The 18,659-nt window shown below is 41.0% G+C and overlaps 2 protein-coding genes and 1 long non-coding RNA gene across 3 annotated transcripts; all 3 read right to left on the bottom strand.

The window, feature by feature from the left end:
- Nucleotides 1-967: 967 nt before the first annotated feature.
- Nucleotides 968-4,061, bottom strand: LOC311046200. Its single transcript, XR_014600844.1, has 4 exons — nt 2,844-4,061; nt 1,464-1,865; nt 1,238-1,278; nt 968-1,124 (listed from the first exon to the last, which is right to left on the bottom strand). It is a non-coding gene; the product is annotated as an uncharacterized lncRNA (long non-coding RNA).
- A 2,360-nt stretch (nt 4,062-6,421) lies between these two features.
- On the bottom strand, nt 6,422-9,503 carry LOC311046196 (SH2 domain-containing protein 1A-like; the record flags this gene model as incomplete). The annotated part of the gene is made up of 4 exons (XM_084058379.1): nt 6,422-7,498; nt 7,811-7,949; nt 8,264-8,324; nt 9,352-9,503. 4 exons carry the CDS (start codon nt 9,501-9,503, stop codon nt 7,476-7,478), a joined length of 375 nt encoding a protein of 124 aa, XP_083914505.1. The 3' UTR covers nt 6,422-7,475.
- Nucleotides 9,504-14,793: 5,290 nt separating this feature from the next.
- On the bottom strand, nt 14,794-17,774 carry LOC311046188 (uncharacterized protein CXorf38 homolog). Its single transcript, XM_084058369.1, has 6 exons — nt 17,474-17,774; nt 16,821-16,955; nt 15,972-16,094; nt 15,535-15,684; nt 15,218-15,400; nt 14,794-15,041 (listed from the first exon to the last, which is right to left on the bottom strand). Exons 1-6 carry the CDS (start codon nt 17,675-17,677, stop codon nt 14,889-14,891), a joined length of 948 nt encoding a protein of 315 aa, XP_083914495.1. The 5' UTR covers nt 17,678-17,774; the 3' UTR covers nt 14,794-14,888.
- Nucleotides 17,775-18,659: the final 885 nt, after the last annotated feature.

Here is an 18,659-nt window from a genome sequence, read left to right as displayed (position 1 = left end):
CAGGAAAACCGTTGCCCTATCTTGGTTTTCCCATGTGTTGTGGCACCAGACAATATCGCCACATGAACAATTCCCACCTTGTTGCATAAGTCTAGCCTGGTAAACCCTCCCTCCGGAAATCTCATTTCCATTTGATTCCTGAAATAAAATACAATTGAGATTTCTGGAGGGAGGGTTTACCAGGCTAGCATAAGTCGACCTCTTCTGCAAAGAGGGAATGATCCATAACCACTCTATATACAGTACTTGTACCTCAAACAGCGAAAAAAAATCTTCATCTATTTTCGCAGAATGTTCTTCTATCATGACTAGGGATTTAGACTATTATACCCCCTGCCCCGCCCCAAATACTACTGTACAGTAGTATTAGCCTATATTTTGATACATAAATATACACAATAAAAATACAAAAATATATTAAAGGGATAGTTCACCCAAAGAAATGTTCTATCGATTAGTCACTCCATGGAGACTTGAATTCATGGATATGTTTTTGTCGCATTCCTAAGCGAATAATTTGATGACCAGCGGACCGGTAGGCAGCGGTTCCGGTAGGAGACACAAAGGAGACTCTTTGTGTTTCCTACTGGAACCACTGCTGGTCATCAAATTATTGGCTTAGGAATGCGACAAACCCCCAAAAAATATCCATGAATGCAAGTCTCCATGGGGTGTGTAATTGATAGAAAGTAATTTTAGGGGTGAACTCTTTAAAATAATGTACATATATAAAATCGAAAATGAAATTGGAGACTGCCACGAATATTCTGAAATTAGAATTTTCATTGGCATCCCTAATCATGACATTCCCAGAATTCGGACCGTTCATGTGGTTAAAATGGTTGGCTAATGCTGGGTCAGAGGTCAAAATAGGTCAGAATGGTGTTCTTGAGGATATAGGCCTGAGGGGGCACTTTGATCTTTTTTGATCAGAGCACCTCATCAATACAATATAAAAATAAAACTGTTAAAAAATATATGGTTTATTCGTTGTAGCAGATTTAACTGGCTTGCGGTGGATGGACGTTGTCATAGAAGGTCATCTTCATAGGCCCATTTGTAGACTTTTCCCTGTAGTCTTGAGGGTCCCGCTTGTATGTCTTGGAATGTTTCTAGAGAACATCCTGTAAAATTGGAGACATAATTCAGTTTGGAAAAAGCAGCACTGGGACTATTGGCTGTGTTGTATGACTATGGCTAAAGTCACTACCAAGGCACTATTACTATGGTTCATCACCTTTAGTATTCCTCCAGTTTCTTGGGTAGGAGTAGCTAAGCCTTAAGAGAAAAGAAAATCAGGGTTAGTGTGTGTTGGCTCAAGTCATCTACTTTCAACAACACAGACCCCAAATTTCCAACAACAAACATTCGTGAGAGCTTATTACACAATTACAACAAAAATATCTATTACTTGAAGCTGCTTACAAGGTTAGAATGGCTGTAAATGTAGTAGGTTGTTATACCTGTACCAAGGCGCCGGTTAGGAGCTAGGTTAAAATCATTAGTGGCTTGAATAGGAGAACCAGCTGCATCAAAATAACTTGTGGTTGGGTCAGTTGAAGACGTGGTTTGAGGGTTGTACCATGGCATTGTCTTCAGCTCAGGAAGCACATCTGTTAGTTTTGCATCTTGTAGCAGCAGCAGGAATGCCCTGCAAGTTGCCTCCCCCTTGAAAAGCATTTTGTCCACAAGTTCAGTGGCTGCCTCAAATGGGCGAGAGATGCTTTTCAAGTTGGCATACTCAAAGGGCACCAGTAGCTTTTTTTCAAATACACACTGGCTGACGAAGGTAATGTTTGGCATTAGAATGTGTTGAAGATCTGTCTTGTTCCGTGTGATCATGTTCTTAGCTGCCATGCTGATCCCTGGAAGAGAAGAAGGAATGACATTAATTTCTCATGAGAAATTTCCGCCATGTAGTAAGAGCTATAATAGTATATTAGATTGACATGGTTTATTATTCTCATACCCCTCCTTAACCCCTCCTTTAACATTGAGGTGCCCACAATGTTTAGGTGCCCACTCTTCCTGTATGTTTACACAAACAGTCATTTAGATAGTTGTAACTAATAGTATTGTAAAGTAACTATGTATATTTATTTACTTATACTTTGTAGATTTTGATTACTATTACAAAACACACTATATATATTATATATATAGGCTACATATAGGGCTGAAGTGATTAGTGACGACAATCCCACTTCAGCCCTATATATATTTCTGCCATTTGAAAAGAGCAGATCTACAAGCTCACAATGCATTGCGAGGCAATGCTGTGAGCTTGTAGATCGGCTATTTTCAAAGCATTTTTTTTTTTGACACATTTTGAACTTGTGAAATCCTGGTCCATCCTGGTCCATAGCCTTGAAGAACTCCTTCAAGGCTATGGACCAGAGCTACACAATGAGTAATTTTACTTTTGGTACATTAAGTATAGTTTCATGCCAATACTTTTGTACCTTACATTTTTTGTACATTTTGAATACGGGACTTACGTAACAGAGTATATCTATCTACATTGCAGTATTGTAAAACATGTGAACTTCTTCCATCACTGGTAACTAATATTTACACCTGATATACTAACAGACCAATGGTACTGAAGGCTTGGTTTTGCAAATGATCTCCTCCTCGCCATGGTTCATTGAACAATGAGCTGAGTTGTACCCATACAACTTGTATGAAGACAATTCTATGCGGGCGGCTCGTTCTTTCATGATATTGGCACAAAACTCCAGGCAGCGCCTTTGTCTCTAGTTTAACTTAAACATGTCCCTCCCTCAAGCATTCACTCCAATGCTTACAATCGTAAAATACCGACAAGAAATAAATATTCCTACCTGATTTAGGTTTGACGGGGCTCTATCGGGGCTTACATTGACTTCTATCCTGTCCTCCTGCTTGCTGACTGTGGTGGTGGGCACTGGACAGTGTGGCGGTGGCGGTAGTCGGTGTTGCCAGGTTTTGTGAAAGAAATAAGCAACCAGGTCTAGGGAAAACAAGCCAAAAAGAAGCAACCTGCACAGGCCACATGCACTTTAAACCTATATGCATCGGCTATTTGAAAATAGCCAGTCTACAAGCTTGTAGCTTGCACTAAAATGTGGAATATTTTGAATATTTTTAAAAACATTCTAACAACACAAATGCTCCCTGGCACAAAACATTTTCATGAAAATATTTGAGAACCACTGGTTTAAATAAGTATTTTTTTCTGGAAGCAAGTCTAAATAAGCAACTGCACTTTAGAAACAAGCCCACAAAAACGCAACCACCAATATTTACAAGCAACTTTACAGAAAAATAAGCATAAAGTCGCTTATAATAAGCGGACATGGCAGCCCTGGTCGACTAACTTTTCTTCTTCTGGGTTATCACAACCCAAAGGAAAGGTGTAAGTACCGCCGCCCACTGAACCGGCGTGTATAACGTTGTTTTTTATTGTCTTCTCGATTAATACCTGACCTGAACATGACCCCAATGCATCCACAGTAGAGTGTCGCTTTCTAGATCACGTATTCTGGTCAAACATTAACCAAATGACAACCACTATGACGTATGTTAGACCTCAACAGCCCCTTCAAAAGACCACTGATGAATAGGCTGTCTGTGAGCTTCCTCAGTCCTTCCTCCAGGTGTAGGCCTACATGCTCTCTGACAGAAACAAAGACTTTATAGTCTGAGTGTAACTCCCTCCAAGCACAGACAGACACAAGTGGTTTCCTCTACTGATTTATTTGGAAAGCGGCTTCAAATCCCTCCAAATCCACCGTGAAAACTATAAACAATAAACATAAAATAAGCATGTTACAATAACATAGGATGGCGTCATGCACAGCATGTCAAATAGACACATTTTACCGAGTAAAATACAGACAATAAAAACAAACAAACAAATACCTCGTTGGCTGCATGCTACACATAAAGGGAGTACTCTTCAGTCTTCAGGTCCTTACTTATAACCCTTTCTTATGACTTTAGACAGTAACCTTTCTTATAACTTTTAAGTTTAGACAGTCTCTTGTGCCCAGCATGACACAGAGCTTCTGCACCTTGCTGCTTGCTGCTGCTTAATGACAAAGTCCTGTGTGAACCCCATTCACATGAGAGCAGACCAACGAGACACAGAACGTGACTTTGATACTTCAAAATAAAAGCATTACAACAACTTCACAAATAATCATGAAATAATGTACACATAAATGTCAAAATGTAACTTAGAATACTTCTTAATTATGAACTTAGAATAACAAATTATTAACTTGTAGACGATGACAGCAGTTACACTGAGGTTTGTTTGAACTTGTCTGCTATATGAGAGCAGTGATGTAAAGTAACTTAGTACAATTACTGTCTGTAGGCCTGTGGTTCTCAAACCTTTTCTTGGACCCCCAAATTAATATTTAGGCCTATTTGTCCACAGACCCCCATCAGAAAATATGTTGTGCCATGAGGGACAATACAAGATGTTGTTAAAAACATATTTTTCAAAAATATTACAAATGTTTCACATTGTGTCAAGATTTCTTTTTTTTTAAATAGCATATCTAGAAGCGGTGAGCTTGTAGGTCTGCTATTTTCAAATAGCTGATGTATAAAATAGGTCTAAAGTGGTTCAACTTAATTTGAAGCTATTAACCAATTTTTCTGGGGACCCCCTGGAACCACCTCAAGGGACCCCTGGGGTCCTCAGACCCCACTTTGAGAACTACTGCTGTAGGCCTACAAGTAACAAACCCACGGTGAGTCCTTTAGGAGGGCCATTCAAGCAATCCGCAAGTGGAGCCTGCAGTACCACCACGGCCCAAGGACCATCACGCCAAAGGAAATGTTTGGATGGGGGGCGGTGCACCGGATCTGGCGCAGCGCTCAGGTCCTGGACCTGGTGAGACGAAGGAGGAGCCCGGCCAGGAGACAACCCACAGAGCCTAGTCCCTCCACATGCCAGAGCCTCCCAGAGTCCCGGCAGAGTACTTCCGGAGAAGCGGACTGAGTGGCCCTGTCTTTCCCTATAGGACTGACCGTGGGTAGCTACTGGGACGTAAGTCGGGGCTTGATCAACCCTGGCTGGGTCACCTGGGCGAGGTGATGTTGTATGTTGCGAGACCCGAAACACCCGATGACCCCAAGCTACAACACTGATGATACGTCCCAGTTGCATCCATGTGATGTTTTTCTTTATTAGTTATTCTATTTATAGTGGCTCATATGAATAGACTATGTGACAACCAGGAATAGTTTGGTGACCACAGGAGAGACTGTTGACGGCCGGAATGTAGACGGCATCCCGGGAGCAGTATGGGTTAGCGCCCCAGGCTGTGTCTTCCGTGAGGAAGAAGCCTAACAAACCCACGGTGAGTCCTTTAGGAGGGCCATTCAAGCAATCCGCAAGTGGAGCCTGCAGTACCACCACGGCCCAAGGAACCATCACGCCAGAAGGAAATGTTTGGATCGGGGCGGTGCACCGGATCTGGCGCAGCGCTCAGGTCCTGGACCTGGTGAGACGAAGGAGGAGCCCGGCCAGGAGACAACCCACAGAGCCTAGTCCCTCCACGTGCCAGAGCCTCCCCGAGTCCCGGCAGAGTACTTCCGGAGATGTGGACTGAGTGGCCCTGTCTTTCCCTATAGGACTGACCGTGGGTAGCTACTGGGACGTAAGTCGGGGCTTGATCAACCCTGGCTGGGTCACCTGGGCGAGGGTGTATGTTGTATGTTGCGAGACCCGAAACACCCGATGACCCGATGACATATATTATATATAATTTACAGATTTAGAGAACTATTACAAAAAAATGCATGGGAAATGGGACATTCTGCTTAATGAGAACCTTTACGCTTGGTACTGTACGTAATACGTATATTGTGATATTGGTACTACTTTTACTCAAGTAAAATTTTCAATACATGACTTTTACTTTGTTTTTGCTTGCTCTACAAACTTCATCCTTTTTTATGAACTAAGAACCTTCTGTTTACAAAACACATATGGCATATCTCATGCACCACGCACAGAGGCATGGGAGATATTGGTGACACCTACTGTAACTATGTGCCAGTAGGCCAACTTGTTTTTATTACACATAAATGACTGACATTTTCATGTAGCAGCCATCATGCTTCGTTGTATATGAAAATTGGAACAAAACATTTAACTACTACTACTAATTTCTTATCACTTATGAATAATGAGGTGCATTAGCACTCGAGTGTACAACATTTATATTTACAGCAGACTGGTCACCCTTGGTAATAAATGAAATGATACTTTTATATTAAACTTAATGCTTAACCACTTAAACCCTGTATATTTAGTTGGATCTATACTTGGTTCCCTCCTTTTGTCCTTCTCTTTGCCAAAAAATCTATTTTCGCCAAATGTTCATCCCAGAATAGGGATGCTAGGGTTCATGATGTGCTTAAGACAAAGATACATACACATTTTCATAGGGCCCACTTGATAAAGTGCCCAGTTCTCTTGCATTCCCTGGGTGAACACTATGATAACTCAGTCAATCATAGGCAAAGAGTTGGCTATCAGCAGCACACAGATCAGAGATCAAATAGACACAACTGTGACACCTAGTGGACAAAATACAGGAATGCCAAACAATTAAGTATCTATAATGTATTCATGCTTGAGCTTGAAAAAACAAATAATACACAAGCCAAATTAACATAACTTATATACAATATATTTCATATGACATATGACCATATTCCCTTTGTAAAACCATACTGTGATACAAAAAAACCTTTGGAAACCGTTTGTCTTCAGATACAGGTCAAGTATCAATTTGGCGCTTAAATGCATAATTCTTAGAGACTCAAAATGATAAATGCATGTCACGTTGTTCACGTGTGTGTCCTGAAGTAGGCGTGTAATGGTATTTTCATACAGTGTATACTTGTATAACCTAACATTACTTTTAATTCATTAATTGTATGCACTTGACAAAAGAAAACTAATCGTTTTTAGGGACTCCAAGGGGTCCTTGTGGGGGTTCCAGGGTGTCCCCAGCACAATTTGTTAATATAGCATCATAGATCTCACTTTCTAAACCTATTTTATACTTCGGATATTAAAAAATATGTACAAGCTCACAGTGTCATGCGTTATGAGCTTGTAGATCGCGTATGAAAAACGTATAACTGAAATAATTTAGATTTTTTTAAACACAAATCTTCTGTTATGGGGGTCTCTGGCACAACATATTTTCAGTTGGGAGTCTGGGAGTATTTAACATTAAAATGTTTGAGAACCACTACATAAGACAATATGCTCCACCAGAATCAGAACCAAAATCTGTATTATTACATCACATGCATGGACAGAATTTTCTTTGGTGAACTATCATGTGCTCTACAGCTGAGTTGAGTTGAACCATCATACCGGAATACCATTACAGCCCTATCCTGAATTATCCCAAAGCAATTGTTTCTTTGCGGAGATAGAACGCCATGACATGTTGCATTCACATCTCCATGTAGACATTCTCTGTTGAAGAAACCAACAAAACTGAGTTAGAATTTAAATCAACTTGAATTTAACACCCCAATATCTCCTTCTCTGTGTGCTGTGTACACATACAAATAAAATAGGAATTCAATTCAATACATACTGTAAATGATACATATTTTAGTGTTAGGGCAGAACTTATGAAGTGATTTGGCACATCCATAGAATTTGTGTGTGTGTGTGTGTGTGTGTGTGTGTGTGTGTGTGTGTGTGTGTGTGTGTGTGTGTGTGTGTGTGTGTGCGCGTGTGTGTGAGAGAGAGAGAGAGAGGCAGAGAGAGTGAAAGAGATACCTTGTCCTCGGTTGTTGTCTCTTGTTTTGTTCAGGGGGTGACTGAGCGGGACTATATTGACATCAAATGCTACACCTCTGTAGCTCTCTATCAGTCTCTCCAAAGTCCTAAAACACTCCAGTCTCTCTCCTGAAACCAACTATATATGCACACACACACACGCGCGCACGCACGCACGCACGCGCGCACGCGCGCACGCGCACGCGCACGCGCACGCGCACGCACACACACACACACACACACACACACACACACACACACACACACACACACACACACACACACACTGTAACACCTCCCCGCACACAGCATATACTGTAGATCCCGAGACAGATTTGCACTCCAGACATTGCGACCTGTGTGTATATGCGTGTGTGTGCGTGCGTGTGCGTGTGCGTGTGCGTGCGTGCGTGCGTGCGTGCGTGTACATTGTGCCTATGGACACTAACTAACCTGAACACACCAGCCATCAGAGGAGTATACAAGCCTGTAGGTGTGTACAAAAGGAGTCTTCCTGCGAACACAAAAAGAGTGCAGAGATTCAAGAGTGAAACAAAAAGATGCTATGTACAGTACGTATGTGAATACTGGAGCTTAACCACTGAGCTCAACTCATGTGTGATCACATCCTTTGTGGTCAACTCTATCAACATATGGCAGCTAATTTCATTGAATTTCACTCATTTAACTTACTTTAATTATTAATTTACTGATATAATCTATTTAACCAAGATACATCAGGCTTCATCAAAGCCATCCTCTATTTATTAGGCATTGAACAAAAGGGTGTTTCACAATGCACATTGTGAACCAACGAGCTATGAAAAACTATGATTCATACTCTTATTTGAGTGAGTTTTTCTTTTTAATATTTCTCATTTCTTCATTTAAAACCAAAGCAAATGTAAAGCTTTAATGAAAAATAGCTGGCATAGGCCATTACATTAACGCTGAATCAAATCACGTTTTCTGCATGCATGCATTTGGGTTTTAGTTTTACTGGTGTATATTTATGACAGAAGTAGTTTGCAGCTTTTCTGTCTTTGACCCTTTGATTCAATGTTGTGGAATGACTTAAATACAAAATAATCATAATCTGTCTCTAGGCTATTCTTGAATACTTCTCAATCATCTATCTCCTTGTAAGTAGATATGAGCATATTGCATAGAAATAAGTACTTAATATTTTGTTACCAAAGAAAGTTGTTTTTTTGAATAAGCTGAGCAAAAATGTTTTGCTTAAGTTGATGTATTCCAAGAAACAACTGTGTAGACCCTACACAATTATGTAAAATGTTTCACTTTTGATAAGGAACTGTTCTTCTTTCTCTTTTTTTTAAGAAGCAAAAAAAAAAAACTGAATTACTCTATTGAGAACTAATACCTATTCAAGAATAATCTAGAGACAAAGTAAGATTATGTTTTAGCAGCAATAATGTTGTCTTCCCTAAGTTACTGGGGTTAAAAAAGAAGATAAAAACAAATAAACAAAAAAGCTAATCAAAAAGAAATAAAACTTGAATCCCATTTTGAAGACTCACCTCACGCAGAGACAGTAAGCCCCTCGCACGGTCTCACTGTCTCTCAGCAGAAAGCTGCCTTCGAGCCCGTATCTCTCCATCAGCCTCTCTGTATCCTCTCTCCCAATTTTACCATAATAAATAGACTGAACCAGAATGCCCTCTGTCTCCATGTTTCTTTGAAGTCAGACACTCTTGTGTACCAATGTGAGTGCAGCAGATGATCACATGCAGATGAGCGTGTACAAAGGGTACAAAGCAGGAAAACATGGCCTCTGGGGGTTTCACACCTTTTTTGGTATATGCAGCTCAGCGGCAACGAGGTTGATGTTCACACACTTTCTCCGAACCAAACAATGGCCATTTTGTCTTTCGGCATGTGAGAGAGAACGTCAGTTATGTTGGTTAGAATTGGTTGTATTGTTGTAACTGCCGTATTTTCAGGTCAGTTCCTTTCTTGTAAATGACGACAACAAATTTGGTGGAAAATTGTTACCTTGCGAGACTAATAATAATTTGATCTCCACTCCTTTGGGGTAATTTGTAGTCACAGTACATTTGCACATACATGAAATTTGTCCTATCCTAATTATAAGGAGCAGTGAACGCTATTCGTACAGAGTTCAGGGAGCACTTATGGGTGAGGGGCCCGATCTTACCTTACCCCTTATCCCTAAACTTCTTTGCCATTTTTTACTATTTTGAAAAACATTTTAAAATAGTCCAAATAGCGGATCTACAAGCTCACAACGTGTCGATGTGATTGGCTAGTTGAACTATTTTAAAATGTTTTCCAAAATACTAAAATATGGCTAATACGTTTAGGGATAAGGGGTAAGGCGGCACGCAAGATAGGGCCCTTTCGTGTCTTGCTCAGGGACACTTCCGACACATACCAGACCAGGACTGAGGCGCAAACCGGGGACCTTCTGTTTCCCAGACAGCCTCTCTACCCACTCAACATTATAGAACAAACACTAAAGAGTGTTTGTTCTATAGTTTGTAAAGTGTTTATTTGACCTATGACCTAGGTAATATGTCGCCGCTGTCGGGCAGAAACCTTGTATGTCCGAAACTTTACTTTTCAGAAAAATGGGGAAAAGAACATTATTATCTAGTCACAAGCTCTTGTTAATACTGAATTAAATATTCATGAAACCCACAGACAGACTTAATCACTTAGAACCGGCATCCCTAAAATTGCCTAATGGGTGGGTGGGTGGGTGGGTGGACTATTGCAGCCCTTGTTTTCAAAATGTGTTAAATTTTGAGCTTGTACATTTGTTTTGTTATATATATTTTAAAATATGTGCATGTCAGAACAGCAGAAGTCAACAAGAAAGGAGGTGAGACTCGTGAGTGTGCTAGGTTTTGTTTTTGTTTTTCTACTTTCCAGGATGTGGTGAAGACACAGGAAAGTGGTATATTATTTTACAGTTACAGAGATGTGGGCATATGCCCCCTCACACATAGTTGCACTCAAGTACAACAGCCAAGGGGAAAACCGTGTATTCATCGCCAAGGGGGGTATGGGTCGTATCAGCAACCCATACTATTAAGTATGAAGGATATCGGAATCTATACAAATTCTTGCATCAAAGATATATAAAATCAATACCGATTCTATTATTAATTATGTTCAGAGTCATATCACTTGTATTGCTGTGTAACTCTCTGGATAAGAGCAGGTAAATTCTTAAAATATATAAATGTAAGATTTAATGTGATGTTTCACAATGAATCCGGTAAATATTTACCTTCAGTTAGATAAGAAGTAGCAGCTCTTGCCAGCACAACATGGCTCTTGGTTGGTGAAACTACTTTTAAAATGGGGCGTATAGTGTATTTATTAACTCTATATAAATAAAGAACCAGGGCCACTGCCACTCTTTTGGAACAACTAAAACAAGCCATTACACTTTACAGGTAACACTAGAAATATATAAATATAAATACATTTAATTTGAATGTAATTTAAAATGAGAAAAACAGAATGTAACTCTATGTGAAAATAATCAGGGCTTTTGCTAAGCCAAGTTAGGAATGACAAATTCAAATAAAAAGTTATGTTTTAAGTGGCGGATTCAACATTTCACCTATTGCATTCTATTTTAGAATATTATTATCTGCACATTATGTATGAAAGGCTGCAAAACATTTGTTACTAACGACTACAGGGATTTAAGCCTGAATTATACTTTATACTCGCAAACTAGAGTATACATTAAGCATTAGAAGTATTTACTTATTTACTTTACTCTCTCACCTCTCAGTATCCATTGTGACTGGGTGATGATGGCATTCTCCCCATCTCTCTCCCTGGGTGTGCTGTTCCTCTGTGGCCTGACTGCTGTCCATGGATATCATGTCAAAGTCACCAACCTGAATGCTAGTGATCTGCACGGAGACTTCTTGAACGCACCGGATCCCTATGTCAAGGTCTGGTGCGGCACTCACCCCTTTGTTGGGGTGTTTGGAGGGATGACCGAGATCGCCGAAGACACCTACAATCCTTCCTGGAACGCTGAGTTCAACTTCGTGGATGTATCGGTAGGTGACAAGCTGACACTGGACGTGTGGGACAGAGATGTGTTCAACGATGACCATCTGGGAAACTGCACCACAAATATCAAAACTGGTACTAATGAAGAAACCTGTAGCCTGAACTACGGAACATTGTACTTCACATACATGTTTACTGGATAAGATATTAAAACAATATTTTGTGAAAATATAAATGCCTCATACTGTACGTTTTTATTATGTTATAATTTACTATATACTGTATATACATAATTGTGGCACCAATTGAACTCCAATGAACTACACAACAGGAATTGTATATAGAAGTGTGTGAAGAAATGGCATCTGACCATTCAGTAAAGAATTAGGTGGATGTAACCTGAAAGTGGTTGAATCGCCAAAATAAGGGAAAAAGCTTTCAAAACACACACACACACACACACACACACACACACACACACACAATTTGGTAAATATAATAACTAATATTATAATTATATATCTACGGTACAAATCTTATAATAAATTACACTAAATATTAACTGACAAAAATGCAAACCAAAAAGAGGATGTGGCAGTTGAAATGATGCACGGCCAACCTCAAACTCCTGCATGCTGCACTGCTCGTTCTTTGATAAATATAGCAATATCTGGAAAGGATGGGTGAGCATACTATTAGAACACTGCCCCAGTGCCCGCTGTCACAGCTCAGGACACAAAGCTGCAATTAGCACAATAATTTCAACATACCTTCTACAATGCCGTCAATTGTTACAATCTTGGCTTTTGCGGTGACGAGCACTCCAGGTCCAGAACAGACAGCACGGTCTCATTAGGCATGAAGAACTTTGAGGAACAAGTTGCTTGTTAGGTAGCATTCCTGGCAGGCGCTTTCCATTGAATATGTACTCCACCATCCTTTTCAGGCCTTCTCCACTGAGGGGGTGTCTCACCTTCTTGTTCTGCATCACTTCTGCTCTCTGGAACAGCGATTTGGGGAGTTTCAGTGTCCATAAAGACTAAAGATTCAAGAATGTATTACCATTTCAATGAAACATTGATTGAAATTTGTTGGCGTGGGCTTGGGGTAGAAAAAAAAGTAGGTATCAGAATAAACATAAAAATAAAAATACAAAATAAACAAAACACATTTAAATGAATAAAGACGCACTAGTGGAGAGTTATGTTCATGACTTTAACTGATGTTCAGGAGTTACTTGTTAACCTTTTTCTGGGCATGTCATAATAGACAAACCTTCAGAGAAAATAGTTGAACATTTGGCAAAAATAGTAGAACTGCCTACAAGCTCACAATGTGTCGCATCACAACACTTTGTGAGCTTGACTGGCTATTTCCAAATAAATTTGGTGTAGAATACAGGGAAAAACGAAGGGGGCCAGGTATACAGTAGAAGGATCTCTAGGTTCATTCTATACAACATAGCAAAGCAATGTCTAAACATTGACATAAATATCAGGGAGAGAGAGCTAATGCATGTCACCCTTCATTTAAATGTGAAATAAAGATTGTCAGATTAAAAAGTGGATGGACCAACTGGCAATGTTAGGTTTAGGTAAGCAAGATAAGCCTATATTGATCTGCCAGTGCAAAGTCTCTATGGGCAGAGGAGCCAAGATGGGTATGTGGAAATCGTACCATGGCTGTTACTAGCCATGGTACGATGGCTAGTAACAGCCATCGTAACAGTACATTGTTCGTCTTTTTTATAGTCTATAACTATAACTAAAGAAAATGTGTGCATTCATAAAGCCTTTATTTCTATTTCTATATTGACAAACAAGCACAGAAATAGTTCTGTTCTTCTCTCCCTGCTCTCAATTTTATGGAAAAGGTGCCGAAGGGAGACGGTTAATTCTTCTCTTTCTGAGAAATCTAATAATCGGGTTTGTGATGTATAATATATGTAAAATGTATAATTTATGCTATTTACATCCTCAATAAAATGTGAATGCTTGTGTTTGTTACATATTATACAATGAAAAGTTGTGTTTTTGACTGCTGTGTAAACATATTAAACAATTCCAATAAGTCTCTTTGAGCTCAGAAAACTTGTCATGAGCATTGGGTAGACACCATATTTGTTGTAATGCAGTTATTTTATGGTCAAAATGTATTGTATTGTTTAATCAAATAATCAACAAATTCTAAAAAGCTAAACAAAGGTAACCTAGAGTTGTGCATAGGTGGGCCACATGGCTCACTGCCAAGTGACCTCAATGTCCTAAATAATGTCTTGACTTAAGTGTTCAAATGTAATCAGACTCAAACTTCAACAATGAATATCAGAAGTTATGGATGGCAATTGGATTGCTTAATAGTCCTGTTAAGCAATCCAATTGCTTAATAGGACTGTTGATCCCTAAAGATTTTGCACAACAATTGAATGGGGTTGGAGTTGAATTTGGTGATGAACACATGGTGCCATCAGTACGACACATCTTCAGTTGAGTACTTTCTGCGGTTTATCACAAGACACCCTCTACCGAGGATGGCCCAGAGGACCAGGTTTAGGCACAGGTTGGTCGCTGCAATTTTAGATGGGAAGGTGAGCCTCTGGCTGAGGTCTACCTGCATTTTCCAATCCCAGGCTGTCTTCAGTTGGCCTGAGTCTGGAGGTGATGGGTTGGTCTACCGTTTCTCCCCTTCAAGAATGAAGGTTGTTAACAGTGGGAAGGTAGTCTGGGCAATTAGGGGCATGGCGTTGGTGGGTTACCCTCTTGTTCTCAAGTTTGGCAGCCAAGCACTTCAGCACTTGGTTGTGGCGCCTTCCTTGAGTTAGCAAGGAAGCTAATGTATTAATCAACCATTGGCCTTTGAGAACTAATCTATACAGTTTAATGGCCTCCTGTTCTGTACATAATTGCGGACAGAGTAAGATAAAGCAGATACATTACAAGCAGACATTATCATTACAATAGTGCTATAACATATTTTTTTATTTTTTGAAAATGTCTGGCACAGGATGCCAACCTCTACGCACAACAAAATGACTGTTAGTTGCGCCTTGCTTCTGTCAACCAGTTATGTCGGCATCCTCCTCAGTCCTTTGATGTCCTTGTCCTCTTGTACCCAGTGAGTGCAGGGCTTGGATTTCTTCAGAGAACTGCTCTCCCAGGTCTCTGTTGGCCAGGAGGAAATCCTTCAGTCTGACCAAACCCTCAGTGTGCTGAGAGAGAGAGAGAGAGAGAGAGAGAGAGAGAGAGAGAGAGAGAGAGAGAGAAACAAGACAAACGGAGAGAGAATCAAAGAGTGCAACAGAGAAAGAGAATTGGAAAGAGATCTGTGTGAGGTGATGTGTCTGTGAATGCACACATGTACGCATGTGTGTCAAGCCATTCACACCTGTGTCTCGGTGTCATGAAGCAGCTCCTGCAGTGTCTCTTGCAGCAACTCCACTTCCCACTGGCTGATCGAATCAGCGCCGGTCTCCCACTGGCCTCCGATCTGAGGCTGTAGTCTGTCAAAATGAGCAGCATCTACTCGGTCCAGCCGTGAAACACACACTGACCAATCAGCTACAAGCATCTGGGCAGGCAGGCGCGCGCGCACACACACACACAAACACACAGACACACACGTCAATGTAGTACCAGAGTTGTGTCCTCATCTTGATAGTGCTGAGATGGAGTTGTATTGTACAGACACACACAAACACTAACCTCGTGTATTCGCTGTGCGGCTGTAGCCACCTCTGCTACATGGTTGAACCGTTGCAGGAGCATTTTTAGACTGGCCTGGTAGTGTCTCATCCATTCATCCTCCACACGCAACTCACATGAATGCATCAGTTCATTCCTACACCGGATCACCTACCATCTCTCACACACACACATACGCACACGCGCACACACACACACACACACACACACACACACACACACACACACACACACACACACACACACACACACACACACACACACACACACACACACGCAGACACGCGCACACAATTTGAAGAATATCTGTTAATACACATACTTTGAACTTGTGAAACAGATCAATACAATGCACTTGAGGTTATGTCATAAAGGGTACATGTTAGGCAGCTGAAAATCAGGCTTACAGCCTGTAACTAGATGGCAGGGGGGTTCACCTCTCTAACTAGTTTAGGGTCTACGGAGCTGAAACGATCGCAGTGGTTGATGAGGTTGAGCAGAGCTGAGGCATCGCACTGATCGGCCCCTGTCACGCGAAACTGGCCCCGTGGCATGTATGCCTGCACAGAAAGAGAGGGAGGGAGCAAGAGAGAGATACATCAAATACATGTGTCCTGTCTCTCTCAGCCTTTAGCAACAACAGCAGATAGTATACATAGCACAGTTTGTGTGTGTGGTCTGTGTGTGTGACCTGTGTGTGTGTGTGTGTGTGTGTGTGTGTGTGTGTGTGTGTGTGTGTGTGTGTGTGTGTGTGTGTGTGTGTGTGTGTGTGTGTGTGTTCATATTTGGAAGCCTCGGTAATGTCCATAAATCAGTTGTGAGAGGCCTGCAGATTGCAGGAATGCCCAACATTCTGTTCAGTGTCTGTGATAATTGGCAGTCGCCATATATGGAGGAGGCGATGCTTCCTGTACCCATGATCTGTATCCTGAAATACTTGTCGTTGAGTTTTACCAAGTTTGTGCATCTACTGTGTTCAAGAATTTCTTGTTAAATGTGAACGCAAATAAAGATGTTAAATGTGTGTACACACAACACAACCTGACTGCATTGATAGTCAATTCATCATCTTTGTTACTAGTTGATGAATTGAATACATAGGACCACAATGGCAACAAGTCCGCAGGACTTTTTTTATGTCATCCTTTTAGCTTTAATGTCTGACTGTACCTTGTGCCGTTTACATTTCTAACTAGTTAAGTATTCAATCAATCAAAAAAACACTCTATGGGTTAGGTTTAAGTCCTCTGCGAGGACAGATGGCAGTGGTGTACCGGTGCCAGTACCTTTGCCAGTTCCCAATGGTCATGTAGCCAGGAAGAGGGTCTACAGTTGTCCCAGTTCACCGTGATGTTGGGCTGTCTGTGGTGTTGTAGGATCACTGTCTGCCACTCAGAACAAACTGCACACACTGAAGACAGCTGTGGACGCACGCACACGCACACACACAGAATCAGAACTACTGGGTGACTGGGCCTTTGCAATGGTTTCTCCCATGCACTCTTTTAGGAGAGTTACAAACACATTTGTTTCGTGAGCACTTTGTCTTGTGAAGTTTTACCTGACTCACTTGTACAGGTTAGTTTTTATTTCTTGACGTTTTTATTGCTCTTACTGTATATGTTTTAACTTAATTGTTTATATTGTGGTTCATTGATTGTACAGCACCTTGTAACTTTGATTTTTTTAAATGTGCTTTCTAGTTTACTTACTATGTCAGACACGCACGCGCGCGCACACACACACACACACACACACACACACACACACACACACACACACACTTGTTGTTTTTATGTGGATTACGTGTTTCTCTGGCGTCCCACGCACCATAATTCTTCCCTTTTGGTTTTCAGTTTGAACCAAAGGTCTACTTCGGCGGTATATTAAACATCGACATCAATGAAACATGTTGAAACCTCTGTCTGTGATTCTTCACCTTATTCCGGGTGGAGGTGCATGACCTTTGACACGGTCTTCGTAAGCTGGTCTGTTGACGCAGCAGATCTCCATGGAAAGCTCTCATCTCAGCGTCAGTGAACACATGCAGACCCTCCTTCAGGATGCGCAGACAGTGGCCGGCTTTAAGCCAGTTCTTATACCCCTTATCATTCAAACGAACTGCCAGTTCTTCGAAAACCATTTTAAAATCAGGTTTTAATTTAATAAACAAACTTCAAGACAAAAGAGTCAGTGCAGTTAGCGGTAGCACAACAAACACAGGCAGCTTCCGTCTCGAGCTCCACCCATTCTGTGAATCAAAGACCAAGGAAGCTTCCTTGACAAAAAACAAGTACACGCTAGATATGTGCAGGAACAGGCCACACGGTGGCGATAGCTCCAAGGGAAAGAGCCATGGACGTTGTGAATGGAAGGCAGGCAGGTTGGTGAGTCATTGGTTATTGCAGGGGTCTTCAACAGGGGGTCCCCCAAATCTTTGTGTGATATGATTATTTTGTTTTACTTTAACCACTTGAACCCTAGTATCCCTTTTCTGAGGAGAACTTTGTCCAAAAATAGCAGATCTACAAGCTCACCTGAGCGGCTATTTTTGAAGAGTTATAGGTGTGTAGAGGGAAAAAAGAGCAGCAAAAGTGTATCTGAAACACAATTTTATATAATATAGAGGGGGTCCCTGCTTCAACTCTCTCTCAGCTAGGGGGTCCTTGGCCTGAAAACGTTGAAGACCCCTGGTCTTCAACAAAGAGAGAGAGAGAGAGAGAGAGAGAGAGAGAGAGAGAGAGAGAGAGAGAGAGAGAGAGAGAGAGAGAGAGAGAGAGAGAGAGAGAGAGAGAAGGGCTGGTGCATACAAGGTGCTCTGGATATTTTGCCTTATACCTAAACCCTCACACATGTTAACAAGACAGAAATGATGACTTTAGAGTGGCATTAAACAGTCACAGGACACACACAGATTAAAATACATAATGCACACAACAGCAATTATGAAAATGAAAAGACATTTGTGTTGTATCAAATAATTTCATCTTTACATGAAAATGTAATTAGTCTTTTAGGATGCACACAGAAAAACAAATATCCCTCTATCTTTCTAATTGGATCTCTACGGATTTGATGATAGTTAAAGTAGATTAGATACCCCGGAGTGTGTGTGTGTGTGTGTG

The sequence above is a fragment of the Gymnoscopelus microlampas genome (assembly GCF_963454915.1).
Source record: "Gymnoscopelus microlampas genome assembly, chromosome: 5".
In the NCBI taxonomy this organism is placed as follows: Eukaryota; Metazoa; Chordata; class Actinopteri; order Myctophiformes; family Myctophidae; genus Gymnoscopelus; species Gymnoscopelus microlampas.
The sequence above is the reverse complement of the archived record's forward strand: the minus strand, read 5'-3'. Positions and strand labels throughout refer to the sequence as shown.